General features: G+C 51.5%; 4 protein-coding genes across 4 annotated transcripts; 2 read left to right on the top strand and 2 right to left on the bottom strand.

Moving 5' to 3' along the window:
* Nucleotides 1-1,101: 1,101 nt before the first annotated feature.
* Nucleotides 1,102-1,876, bottom strand: N7503_011777 (uncharacterized protein; the record flags this gene model as incomplete). Its single annotated transcript, XM_057071323.1, has 2 exons — nucleotides 1,102-1,680; nucleotides 1,766-1,876. The coding sequence occupies 2 exons, from the start codon at nucleotides 1,874-1,876 to the stop codon at nucleotides 1,102-1,104; spliced, it is 690 nt and encodes a 229-aa protein (XP_056917934.1).
* Nucleotides 1,877-2,629: 753 nt separating this feature from the next.
* N7503_011778 (cell differentiation and development protein Fsr1) lies at nucleotides 2,630-5,634 on the top strand. The gene is made up of 4 exons (XM_057071324.1): nucleotides 2,630-2,766; nucleotides 2,822-3,100; nucleotides 3,168-5,000; nucleotides 5,059-5,634. Exons 1-4 carry the CDS (start codon nucleotides 2,652-2,654, stop codon nucleotides 5,316-5,318), a joined length of 2,487 nt encoding a protein of 828 aa, XP_056917935.1. The 5' UTR covers nucleotides 2,630-2,651; the 3' UTR covers nucleotides 5,319-5,634.
* Nucleotides 5,635-6,528: 894 nt separating this feature from the next.
* N7503_011779 (rRNA (cytosine-C5-)-methyltransferase NOP2) lies at nucleotides 6,529-8,838 on the top strand (the record flags this gene model as incomplete). Its single annotated transcript, XM_057071325.1, has 1 exon — nucleotides 6,529-8,838. The coding sequence occupies one exon, from the start codon at nucleotides 6,529-6,531 to the stop codon at nucleotides 8,836-8,838; it is 2,310 nt and encodes a 769-aa protein (XP_056917936.1).
* Nucleotides 8,839-9,221: 383 nt separating this feature from the next.
* N7503_011780 (putative MATH and UCH domain protein) lies at nucleotides 9,222-12,992 on the bottom strand (the record flags this gene model as incomplete). Its single annotated transcript, XM_057071326.1, has 3 exons — nucleotides 12,667-12,992; nucleotides 10,489-12,594; nucleotides 9,222-10,432 (listed from the first exon to the last, which is right to left on the bottom strand). Exons 1-3 carry the CDS (start codon nucleotides 12,971-12,973, stop codon nucleotides 9,222-9,224), a joined length of 3,624 nt encoding a protein of 1,207 aa, XP_056917937.1. The 5' UTR covers nucleotides 12,974-12,992.
* Nucleotides 12,993-13,500: the final 508 nt, after the last annotated feature.

Here is a 13,500-nt window from a genome sequence, read left to right on the forward strand (position 1 = left end):
TCCATCCTATATGTCGTAGTATCGTGAGCGACGCGAGAAAACAAAAATGTCGGGACGGGCCAAGACGCGAACCTGAACACCGCCCGACCGCGACGAACACGAAGATTTACCGCCACGATTAGCGAGACCGGAACGCACTACGAGACCACCGAATAACATGCCCGAGGGCGAGAGATCGGCACTGGGTAGATAAACACGCGCTCCTAGCGGAGGAAGAAGAACTAGGGTAAGCTAGTAGCTTAACGTGAAGTGCTAACGTTGGATTCCTCGATAGAGAGCGAGGACCCGAACGCCTTAGAACTTATACGAGGGCTCATTAAGCTTAAGAAAGAGATGAGACTATGAGATAAACTATAAAAGGAAGCCGCCCTCATAGAACTTTATTGTACACCCAGGTGTCCTGGACCTCGGGTGGCATCCATGGATTTGGGTGTCCAAACCTTGGTCAAGCTCTTGAGGAAGATTGGATAAATTAACGACCAGTCAATGTATGCGCACCCTTAGAAAGACCTACTTCTATCTAGTCATGTTGCAAGAGTCGAGCACACAGGACACCTAGGTTGTGGCTTGCCAAGGTGATGTGGTACGTTCCAAGGTTGTGGTGGGTATACACCGGGGTGCGGGTCCACGGGTGGTTTTATATATCCCTAAGCTCTCGAGGTCGGACCCCGGCGTCTAAGGTAAGATTGAAGTGCAACCATTCAATGCGTTTCGAAATGGAAACCTAGGGCAAAGTTTGTAGCACTGGAAGTGTATGATGCTAAGTACGAATTGGGATACAAATTACTTAGGCAGATAATCAAATGAATCAAAGGATCTTTGTCTTCCAACTAGCCCGCGAATTGAAAACATGCATCTTTTGGTCCACTTTTCCTGTATTTATAGGTTAGTATCATGGACGAGCATCTGCCCTTGAAGTTAATATTTACTAGTATTACAGTGTTCCAATCCAGGGTCAAGTCCTAAAGAGGCCGGTCAGACGGCACCTACGAGCTCCAAGCCAACATAAGGGAAGATTCAAAGATTGCGGCATATGGGTAATGGGATGAGATGACCGATAACTCATTATGTTATTTTCAATAGACAAGAGGTTTCCTGGCTTCACTGGCTTGAGGCCCATGCATCTTTGAATAGTGCTCTTAACCGCTTTGCTTCCTCCTCGTCCTTCAATCGTTGTTCCAGGAAGCCCTGTAGGTCATTCCAGAAAGCCTCCGTCCGCACCACCTCCTCACCGCTCGGTCCAACTGCTGCCTTGGGCGGAGAGACATCCCGTGCCTCTGTTGCTGGTTGTGCCTCCGATACATCAATGGTCTTGGCGCCTCCCATGATCATCACCTTAAATTCGACCTCTTTGCCCCCGACCAGCATCCCAGGCTCGTCTGCCAGAATCTCAGCGATGGTCTTATTAGTTCCAGCGACAGGCTTCTTGTTGCAGAGAATCTTAATCTTGTCAAGCGCCACGGGGTTGCCTTGCGTATCGGTAACACGCTGTTGGACAGCATCCCTCAGATCCTGCACAGTGGTGGTGGAGAGAGGAGAGTTGGGCAAAGAGAATTCGAGAACGGGATTGCGAGCAGATTTCACGTGGATGGTAATTGATTTCGACGAGCCTGGTGCTTGGGTCTGCTTGACTTTCTTGGGCATCTCCGGGTGCGGGGCGCGGAGGCGGGGAAGAGTGTACTATTGGCAATAAAATTAGACCCATCTCGTTATAACATGCATAATAGAATGCATGATGCGTAGAAGTATGAGGAGATGAGCTTACTGGTCCTTGCAGCCCAACTTGCTGCGGATCCACGACATGATCAGCACGCAGCTTGATGGGACGGGAGTCCAGAGTGGAAAGGAAGGCTTTGGCAAAAGTGAGTTCCGACATTATGAAGTCCAGGGAGAACAAGTCCCAAAATGATGGATCAGAAGAGGAAGAAGAACAAGAATGTTCCAGGTAAAAAGGATGGGCTTGCAATGTTGAAAGTGCCGTTGTCTCTATTCGTTCTGCCAGCGGGAGCAACTAGTGGCCTTGTGTTTGCGGCAGAAATAGATTATCAGATCTTCTGACCGCCTTCCCAATTATAGTTTCGTAGACGTAGTTAATATTGACGAATAAACTTGATTTATTAGCTGACCTTCTATGATATGTATGTTCTGGAAGCCATGCCCTTTGCTACAGTCCTTCCATGACTCCCTTCACCGTTCGCCTCTTATTTTAATTGAAAATCCCTTCTATTCTGAGCTGTTACAACACTGCAATTGAGTAGTGTATAACTAAACACCGGTCTGGACTCCGTGTCGGATTTCCCGTGAAAGAAAGCGGTGAACATCTCGTGAGGGTCCCCCCGAAAAGCCACTCTCAACCCGTCCATAACAAATGAATCCTCGAATCTTCTACGCACGATAATTGGGCTACTTCCCTCTAAGTCTTGTTTGGGTTTATTCCCTGTCTATTTCCGTCTGACACGGTGTGGAACGCGGTCTCCCTGCCGTCGTCGCCCCCTGGAGGATTGAATTTCGCTTACTGGTGGAGACTACGGGGGTCAGGAGAACACCAGAAGCTCCACGCCTGACGCTTTGACGCCCTCGGTCACCCGCCGGCTTCACTCCCCAGTAAATCAGCTATTCAGCCCGGCCTCGTCGCGCGCTGATATCATTACATGTCCATGGCCTGGCAATCCCAATCGCCCGTGGCTGGAATTGGAATGCCCGCATCAATGGGCGACGGCCCTTCCAATGGCGGTCACCCACAAGGGACTGAATACACGTTACAGGGTAAGAATGCATTGAAAGTATTGTGAAGTGGCCATGAGCTAATATGATTTATCAGGTGTGATGCGATTCTTGCAGACGGAATGGCACCGACACGAGCGCGACCGAAACGCCTGGGAGATTGAGCGCGCAGAGATGAAGTCTCGCATTGGTCAGCTAGAGGGAGAGCTGCGGACTAGCAGGCGTCTTCAAGAGTCACTGGGCAAGCATGTTCGGTTGATGGAGACAGCGCTGAAGAAAGAACGAGAGAAGTCAAAGAAACTCGCCAACAACGAGAGCATCGAGGATATGAAAGACCCCAAGGAGATCGCGCGTGAGAATGTGGAGTTCTTGAAAGGTATGTGAATCTCCATCATCGTATTCGGTCGTGTATGTTTCTTTTTGCTGATCATGATTGTGTACAGAGCAACGATCCAACCCCGACCCCAATGAGAACCCAGAGGACCCCAACTCAAGTGAATTCCGCCAAGAAGACGAACGAGAGAAATCGCGAGTTTATCTAGCCAAATGTGCACAGGAGATCGCATATCATGTCATCCCAACATCTCATCCACCTCCGGATCTCAGCGACCCGGATCTCTCAAGCCACCTCTACGCGAACCAACAGCTATCCCAGCAGAACCTGGAGGAGGCATACATTCAACAGCAACGACAGAAGGCCAATCATATGATGGGACGGGAGGAGATGCTCCAAAACCATCAATCAGCGGGTAATCAGTATGCAGAGAATGCCCCTCAAGCCCGCGCACATCACCAGTACGGTCAGGGTTCAGTGCCTCGAGATGCCATGGACCGACGACCGGTCGATGCTCAACAACATTCTGTGACAGCGTCTGATAATCGAAAGCCGGCATATGAACAGGCATTGGTTGATGAACGTGCTGTGGATTCTCAATCTTCATACGAGGCTCAAGGGCCTCAGGTGGCGGTTAAGGAGGAGTTACCGTCGCAACGGGCGAATGACGAGAGAGGAGAGGATATGGATGGATGGAACTTTGATGAACCAACAGAGAACGAACAAGTTAGCGAGCCCATGCCTCCCCACCGTCCGGATACCGATGCTTTCCCGAATGCCAACTTCGTCGTTGGCGCCAAATCACCCTCCCGGGGTGGGTCGCTCTCACATCGACGAAAGAGCTCTGGCTCTCGACGAAAGAGTGAGGGTGCATCGGATGCTCGGGATTTTGCCGCTGGATACGGCCAACAGGATACGAACTTCAAGGTTCGATTTGCTCTTCGCGGACACCTGGATGTGATCCGCTCTGTGATATTCACCGGCGGTGGCAGTCCATCAGAGCCGGAAATCTGTACATGCAGTGATGATGGAACGATCAAGCGATGGATTATCCCAGCAACCTACGGTACATTTGGAGCTCATGGACCTAGCTCCAGCAATGACTTAGACATCACCAGCTACTTTACACACCGTGGTCATGTGGGTGCAGTCACCTCGTTGGCTGCCTGTTCACCCGGCCAAAACATCTCTAATGGGGGCCGTGCTCTGGGTGATGGATGGGTCTTCTCAGGTGGACAAGATGCTAGCGTTCGGGTGTGGGAGCGTGGTCGGGTTGATCCTAAAGCGACCTTGGACGGTCACACAGACGCCGTGTGGGGACTGTGTGTGCTTCCCGGGACGGCAGGTTCTGTCTTCGGAGACTCATGCACCCACTATGGCGGGGCGGATCGTATCCTACTGGCATCCGGTGCGGCAGATGGCCGCATTCTGATCTGGGCTGTCAGCGCCCCTCCCATCGCACCTCAGGCAGCATCACGACGCCAAGGTGGAAGCCGACGCGCCAACTCGATCTCGTCTGGATCCAATTTCCCATCCTCTCCACAGCCTAGTGTTGCTTCATCAACGCCATTCTATCACACCCTTGTTCATCACATCGTGCGCACTGATTCCCCATCTCCAACATGTATCAGCCCCTTATCTCTAGCGGGCGTCAACTTCGTGGTTTCCTACACCGATGCCTCCATTCTCGTCTACGATACACGCACTGGCGAGGAAATCGTGGGCATGGCCAGCCTTGAAACATATGATGGGACGCCTTCGACTGGCGTGAACTCTGTTGTCGCTACCACCATAGGTTTTGACGGGTCTGCCAGTCTGGAGCCCAACCGTACCATGGAGGATGAGGAAGTTGTCCACGGAGCCACTGGCTCAAGCAGCGTTGAAGGTGTTATTATTAGCGGTTACGAGGATCGATACATTCGCTTCTTTGACGCGAACAGCGGTAAATAACTGTCTTGCCCCTCATAATTCGAATCCTGTTCTAACAATATCATCTCTAGGTCAATGCACGTACACTATGCTAGCTCACCCAGCTGCAATCGCTTCTCTTTCCTTGTCTCCCGATGGGCGTGAACTGGTTTCAGCTGGACACGACGCGAGCCTGCGGTTTTGGAACCTTGAGAAACGCAGTTGCACTCAAGAACTGACCAGCCACCGCTTAATGCGCGGTGAAGGTGTCTGCGCCGTTGTCTGGAGCCGCGACGGACGCTGGGTCGTCAGCGGCGGTGGAGATGGCGTGGTTAAAGTCTTCTCAAGATGACCTGGACGACGAGATGACAGCCTTGTATGAACTCTTTTCTTCTTCTCCTGTTTTCTACTGTCGGGTAACTTTCTTCGGTTCTCACCGTGTTATGATCCCATGAATCGGATGAGCGATTGGCCGGACCAGTTCTTTTTGAGCATTTTCAAAGGTGTCCCGTGCAGCTGCCTGGCATATGGTACTCTTCTATGTGGTTTTTTTTCTTCTTCTACATGTGTACTTTTGACCCCGAAGCTGATAATAAGCCTTGTTCGCGATGATTCCCTGGCGTACATTTCTGATCATGTTTTTCTTTCCATCTCTCTTCCCATATCTTAGCTGCCCTTTGCTTTGGTGCATACTTTGGTGTCCATGTGAATGGCCCTCTTCCTTCAGACTACATTGCCCTTGCTTTCTGTTTGATTGGCTTTCCCTGGACATTGCACTCCGGCGTTACGTATCTTCTGGTTTGATATCCTAGGAACCTTGGGACCGAGCCCTGTTTTCTGAGCTCTCTATTGGTCTTCCCCATGGACAACTCTTGTGTGTATAACATTGAAATCCATATCCATAGTCTTGAACGGAGTCTAGATGAGACATCGTATATTACCCACCTAGAGGTCATGGGGCATCACCATGTAGATTCTTTGACAAACGAAATTTCGTAAGATGAAAAATTGTAACATCAATGGCCGTGAGGCGCCCTAGGTGGCTGATCCCACCTTTGACGCTCCATCCTATAGAGCATCGGAGATCATACCACTTCCCAAGGTCGCTCCAGTGACCAGATCTTCAAGGTCTTCAAGAGCTTCGAAACTGTACTATGATATATAGTTTCATTTCCATAACATGGAAAGTTCCAAGTCAATACTTATACTATAGTAAATGGAGAAACTCGTATGTAAAGAGTATAGCTACTGTGAATATTCAACATCTAACTTAGAGAAGGCTGGATCGAAATGGTCAAGCGAAAAATTTATGCATGACACTTAAAAAACGAAAAAGAAAAAAAAGTCACGAATCATTTTGGGAAATGAATTATGATGGTCGAGATAACCAACAATAGTAATGTTATGTGGGTGATTAGATAGCCAAATTGCAGTGAGGGAAAAGTTATCTTCGACCGCCTTCTGATTTTTATTTACTGCCATACCTGACCGCTGCCCAGGAAAAAAGCCCGAAAAAAAAGTTTCAGACACAACTATCCACTCAATCAAACACATCAATCACAATGGGTGTAGGACGTCGCATGAAGAAGCAGGGGCCCCCGCCCCCGCTCGATGAATCGAGAATCACAATGCTGAAGAAGCGCAAGGCCGCTGCGGCAGAACCGCCAGCTAAAACCGCTGATCCTAAGAAGCGCCGCAGAGGTGCCGACGAAGAAGAGGTTGTCGCCAAGAAAGTTGCTCCCAAGAAGGCCAAGGTCAATGGCGCTGCCGCTAAGGCTGCCGCAAAGGCTGAGCCCAAGAAGGAGACTTCCAGCAAGAAGAAGGCTGTCCCTGTTCCTATGTCGGACTCGGAAGATGAAGATATGGAGGGTATGGAGGACGACGAATTCGACGATCTCGATGGAGTCAGCGATGGATCATTGGATAGCCAGGACGATGTTGTGGGACTTTCTGACCTCGAGGACGACGACGGTGCCGAAGATGACTCTGTTATGGACTCTGACGAAGAGAATTACACCCGCAAAGCCATGTTCTCCGACGACGAGGACATGTCCGACGCCGAGGAGAGACTGACCGCTGCCAACATCGAAGGCCTTTCTCGGAAACTCGATGCCCAGAAACAGTTGGAGGATGAGGAGGCCGAGCAGGAGTTGCAGGATGCTGCCATGCAGACCAACATCGCTGGCGACCGCCCCGATGTCTTCAACGACCAGGCTCAGGCCGGACTCGCACCGGATCTGCAGCTCCTCCGCCAGCGTATTACTGATACTATCCGCATTCTGGGTGACCTCAAGACTCTCGGTCAGGCTGACAAGTCCCGCGCTGACTACGTCGACCTCGTGCTCAACGACATTTGCACATACTACGGCTACACCCGGTACCTCGCCGAGAAGCTTTGGAACCTGTTCACCCCCATGGAGGCCTTTGCTTTCTTCGAGGCTAACGAAACTCCTCGCCCTGTCGTCATCCGTACCAACACCCTCCGCACTAACCGTCGTTCTCTCGCCCAGGCCCTGATCAACCGTGGTGTTGTTCTTGAGCCCGTCGGCAAGTGGTCCAAGGTTGGCTTGCAGGTCTTCGAGTCTCCCGTTCCCCTTGGTGCAACCCCCGAGTACCTCGCCGGTCACTACATTCTCCAGGCTGCATCTTCCTTCCTCCCCGTCATGGCGCTCGCACCCCAGCCCAACGAGCGTGTTCTCGATATGGCCGCCGCCCCCGGTGGTAAGACTACCTACATGTCTGCTTTGATGCGCAACACTGGCTGTGTCATCGCAAACGATGCCAGCAAGCCCCGTGCCAAGGGTTTGATTGGTAACATCCACCGTCTCGGCTGCAAGAACACCATTGTCACCAACCTGGATGGTCGTACCGGTTTCCCCAAGGCCATGGGTGGCTTTGACCGTGTCCTGCTCGATGCCCCTTGCACCGGTACCGGTGTTATCTCCAAGGATGCTGGTGTTAAGACCTCCAAGAACGAGCGTGATTTCCTGGCCATTCCCCACATGCAACGCCAGCTGCTCCTCGCCGCCATCGAGTCTGTCGACCACGCCTCCAAGACCGGTGGATACATCGTCTACTCCACTTGCAGTGTTACTGTGGAAGAGAACGAGGCCGTCGTGCAGTACGTTCTGCGTAAGTGCCCTAATGTCAAGATTGTCGACACTGGCCTGGGCGGCTTCGGTAGCCCCGGTTTCACCAGCTACATGGGAAAGAAGTTCGATGCCAAGATGGCCCTTACCCGCCGTTATTTCCCTCACCGTGAGAACGTCGATGGTTTCTACGTCTGCAAGCTGAAGAAGACCGGACCCACTCCCGCTGCCCAGACTGACGGCACCACCTCCAAGGACCGTCACTCGCACAAGCGTGCCACCTCCCAGGGTGCTTCCACTGACGATGATGAGGTCATCGACAGGACACCCATTAGGGACGAGGATGGCGAATATGCAGACCTTGACGGTGGTGCTTTCGGTCCCTTCGAGGCTGATGATGATTCGGAGCGCATTGAGCGTGCCGAGCGTAACCGTCTTCGTCGCAAGGGTCTCAACCCCAAGGGTGTTCTGAACAAGCCCAAGCGTGTCAAGGGAGAGAACAAGCCCAAGGCCGCTGAGTCGACTGAGTCGACTGAGGAGCCCAAGGAGGAGCAGAAGCCCGAGGCCAAGAAGGCCAAGTCTCCCAAGAAGGCTGAGACCGAGTCTGAAAAGAAGCCCGAGGCCGCTAAGAAGGCTGAATCCAAGAAGACCGCGGCCAAGAAGGCCGAGTCTAAGAAGGCCGATAAGTCGCCCAAGTCTCCCAAGTCTCCTCAGGGCGAGAACAAGCAATCGGTTGTGCAGGGAAAGCTGAAGGAGAAGAAGCCCAAGAAGGCATTTAAATGATCTGTTTGACACCCGAGCATCTATTGTGTATCTATAGCTCTGGCATTGCCAAGTTTGAAAAGCATCTTCATTTGTGGGTGGACGGCGCACTGGACATATACCTTGTTTTAATGTTATCTCAATCTCAATGTCAAAAAATGATTCAGCGTTAAATGAAATCCAAATTGTAGTTTCTATCTCCCTGAGTGCATGACATGCAAAGCCTAAAATGTATAAAAGAGCAAGAATGTAAATAACGCAAAGCCTTGTATAAGTAATCTCCTCCATCCAAACCCCCGCTAGAAACGAAAGAATGACAATCCCATAAGGACCCAATGTATGAACATCCATAAACCACACCAAATCAAAAATGCAAAAATCTAAACTCCGCCGTGCTGGACATTTCATGTCCTATAAATCTTGATAACACTCTTGATACTCTTCCGACAGATAGGGCAAAGATCCACCTGCTTAGCGCAAGTCACGCAAGAGCAGACATGGCCACAATCAATGAAGACAGCATCCTGTTCTTCTGAGTAACAGATCTGACACAAATCCGCTTCCTCATCAGCAACTTCCCAGTAGCTGATACCCTTGCCGTACTTCTTGCCATCCTTGTACCCGCCAACATACGAGTTGCCAGTCTTCTTCTCAACATATGTTCCCTGTCCATGACGAACATCTTCAACCCAGTCGCCGTCGTAGGTGTCGCCGGTGGGGTACTCCATCTTTCCTTGGCCGTGGCGTCGACCGAAGATGAAGTCACCTTCATAGACTGTTCCGCTAGCGGAGAGGTGTTTGCCTCGTCCGTGGTAGTAGCCCTTGAGGAACTCGCCACTGTAGAAGTCACTAGTAAATGTGGCTTCGATTGTCTTGGTACCAGTGAATCCTTGAACAGGGTGGTTTCGGGATGCGGCCCAGAGGTACTGGACTAGGCGATCTGGGCTGGAGAATAGACCTGATAGTCCGAGTTTGGAACGTTTGTCCTTTGTCAGCTTGTCCCCGACGATGATGCAGGATCCGTGGGGGACGACGACGTCCATGAAGTTCTCGGCTGGGGATACGGTGGTAACGGTTGTTCCGTCCACGCGCTTCCACATGAGGAAGTCTTGTCGGATGGTCCGCTTGAGGTGCTTCCGGATCGATGCCTTGACGTTTGCCTCGAGCTTGGAGAAGAATGAGCCCACTGTGCGGAGGACCTGATTGTCCTCGTCAAAAATCTGGATGAAGTAATAGGCGTGGCCAACGGGTAGAGTAACTTCAGGCTCTGTCGGTGTCACCGGCGAGGACTCTGCAGGAGCAGAAATAGGAGCAGCTGGCTGAGGGGTGGACAAGTTTACATCGTTGGCTGCCGCAATAGCCAGAATGGCATCGTGCTCAGCTCGCTCTTCAGCCATCGCATCGGCTTCTGGGGATGAGGTTGCCAGTGGTGGTAAGGAGCTCTCAATAGGGCTCGTGTCACCTCGAGAAGAGCTGGCAACCGCGTCTCCAGTGTTAACTAAAGGCAGTGAACTACTGCTTTCAGAACTGAGTTGCTCAACGATGGACTCTTCAAGCTTGTCCTCGGTAGTAGTAGCCGAAGGAGGATCGGGGATAGCGAATAATTTCGCATCGTCTAGATTGATGTTAGTAAGAGATTTTTTGCAACAAGCGCGATTTTTGGTTACTCACCCTCTGAAATTGCCTCCATCCAGAATCGCATAGTGCCCGCAGCCGCTGAAGCATCCAGGGTAGTGTTCAAGTCGGTGATGTGTTCAAAGGCTAGAGTAGGTCCACACTGAGCACGAGTGTGGCCAATGTGCCACAAGCGAACCCGTTCGGCTCCAATAACCTCCTCGCCGGCTGATTTCCATTGGGCAATTTTCTTGCGTAGCTCGGCTAAGCGAGATGAACGAGGCAGAGTCATATACATGACCCCATTGTTCGACTTAGCATTCGACATGAGGTCGTATGTATCGAAAAGGCTGTCTAGGTGATCATACTCGGGCAGAGAATATACTTCAACCTGGACTTCCCCGTTCAATGACTTGTCATTGGCATCAGAGCTGGGGCTGTAAACGCCCGTCTCGTAGTACTCCTTCAGACTGTCTGGCACTTCCCACGGTCCCTGAGGACCGGGCAGAAGCTCTGAAACCATGTCGCTGCGCACGTACATCGCAACAACCGGGATATCGTGGCCCTTCTTGTGGTCCACGGTCTGGGACGGATCAAGACCAAGATGAGCGCCCATGGCAGTCTTCTGGGTCAAGCATTCGACGCGGTTATCACTGCCATCATCGAATGCCAGCCACTTAGTCCCTGGACCAGCAGGGCGAAGGATACTGAAAAACTTGCTGGAAGTGCGACGACCGCGGTGAACCACATATCCATAGAGAACATATTTGCTGCCTTGACCATCAACCACCCACGGTCTGAGATCCAGCTCCTCATCTAGATCCACCCTGCTGAAGTTCAATTGCCAGCGCATGGTCTTATCGAGGGTTTGGCGACCAAGTTCCACGTGCAAGATCGGAGGGAGTGACCAGCGACCAGGCTTGGCACCCAGGTAGCCTTTCATAGCTTCTCCTGTCGACTTGACTTGGTCGGACTGCACACAGATGCGAGAATTGAAATCAGTCGGCAAAGTGTTAATGATCTCTGCATCGTTCATGGCTGGCAGAGACTTGGGCGACGGGCTATCAAACAACTTGGCAAGTTCTTTGCCAGCATCTGTGCCTGCGAGTTCCAGCTCCAAAGTACGGCGTAACCGCTCCCAGAACTCTGACACATCACCCGAGAACTCACGCAGGTTGCGCAAGGTGGAGGTAATGCCATCAGTGTCCACGTATTGAAGCGACTTGGTGCGACACCTCAGCTGCCACAACAACTTCTGCATAGCATCGCACAAGGGCTTCGGCTTCGCATCGCAGTTCGTGAGATGTTCCAGGACATCGACACTCTGAATGATCTTACAGAAAGGCGCAATGTGCAACCAGGAGGCAAGTCCCGCAACCTCGGCGCTGTGGTTAATGACCGAGTCTCCAAGTGGCCGGTAGCCAGTCAGTGCAAGACTGTCCCATGTTGGCTCGGAGTCACTGGGATGCCACCATAAGGACTTCGTGGGATCATCAACTACTCGAATATAAGCATCAAACGCCAGCGTATCGTTGTTGAGCAGAGCGCGATGCTGGCCGCGTCGACGGCTGTGAATTTGATCCCAAGGGCCATGGAAGTAAGTCCAGCCCCAATCCAGGTTGTTTGGGTTGAATTGGTGGCACGAGGACTGCATCCATCCAGTTCTTGGCTCATCGGGGTTGTAGACGATGACACCGATCTGTGCCGATACCCGCCATGGATCGGACGCTGGTTCGGTACTTCCCTGAGGAGCAGATGCTGCAGCAGGATAACACGACCTGAAATTATCTAGCCATGCAGCAGAGTCGGCTGTGGCGGGTGTTTGCACATATGCATCGGGTAGGGTCTCATTGAGGTTAGTGCCAGGTTCGCCTCGACGAATCGTAAATTCAGTTGCCGGAAGCTCGTCGTCTGGGCCGGGCATTGTAGGCGAGCACTCGAGGTAGATACTCAGCGAACCCACATTGTTGCCGCGGGGAAAGAACTTGATTCGCCACCAATATCCACCAATGAAAGCTGGCGGAGAGCGCATAACCTTTGCACGGTTGGGGGCCTCGGGTGTGCCTCGAACGCCCTTGAACTTCCATGTCAGGCGGGCCTTCTCTCTAGGCTTGTATTCTGGGTCATCCAACTCCCGAAAGAAATTGCTCTCCCAGTATGTGTCTACTGAGTGTTAGTAAACCTGAACCTTCCTCGGGGTTTCTCTTCTCCCTAGGGTTTGGAATTGACACCTACGGTCACAAGCACTGTAGTCCGCTTCGGCACCATCGATCTCCTTCAATTCCTCCTCATCCGGTGTGGATGTATCCTCTTGGAGTTCGGCCCAGTAGGCATGTTCGGTCTCCTCGGTCTCTCTTGTAGGCGGTGGCGTCGGAGCCCGGGGACTCGGCTCTGATTCGGTTTGGGGTGGCACAGAGTGCTCGGATGTAGGACTCGGCACGAGATTGGGTTCCGAGACGTTTGGCGGGGAGAGAGATCCGACATCGCTGCCAGTCCCTGACTCATTGGGCCGTAAATTTGGGGAGTTCTGAGAGGAATCCATTCTGCAGGAAAAATTTCAAGAAAAAAACCAACAAGAGGGAATAGGATCGATCAAAGCAAGCGATTCATCCAGATTCCCAATTGGAGTTGAAGAACACTGCTTTGTGGCACTCTTTTTGTTTCTCAATTTCTCTCTGGGTGTAGCGAATGGAGAGAGAGATAAGCCTTATCGGTGGCAATGGGAATTGGAACGATGTAAAAAGACCGTGTATGTGCGAGTAGAGAATGTGAAAAGAGGAATGATGCAGAAAGAGCGAAGAGATTAAAGAAAAAAGGAGAGGAAAGAAAAAAAAAGAGAAGTAAGAAAGCGATAAGAAGTCCGGGGGACTCGCGGGATTCGGCCAAAATCAAGTGGGGAGAGTCAAACTCGGGTGGATAAGCCACGCGGTGATTTCTATCTTTGGTCCCAAGAAATCTATTACTGATAGTTTCTTTTTTATGATCATTCGCCCCCACTCAATATTGATCTAGGAGATCATTCGGCACTTTTCAATGGATTCATTTCATGAATTTTATCTTAGATTGTGT

The sequence above is a fragment of the Penicillium pulvis genome, assembly GCF_028828015.1.
Source record: "Penicillium pulvis strain IBT 33274 chromosome Unknown scaffold_8_segment0_segment0, whole genome shotgun sequence".
Classification (NCBI taxonomy): Eukaryota; Fungi; Ascomycota; class Eurotiomycetes; order Eurotiales; family Aspergillaceae; genus Penicillium; species Penicillium pulvis.

Bases quoted from the DNA above. Each gene is read 5' to 3' on its own strand.
- N7503_011778 (XM_057071324.1), top strand. From the start codon at position 2,652: ATGTCCATGGCCTGGCAATCCCAATCGCCCGTGGCTGGAATTGGAATG. The intron at 2,767-2,821 runs GTAAGAATGCAT...ATGATTTATCAG, and splicing joins GACTGAATACACGTTACAGG to GTGTGATGCGATTCTTGCAG. The intron at 3,101-3,167 runs GTATGTGAATCT...GATTGTGTACAG, and splicing joins GAATGTGGAGTTCTTGAAAG to AGCAACGATCCAACCCCGAC.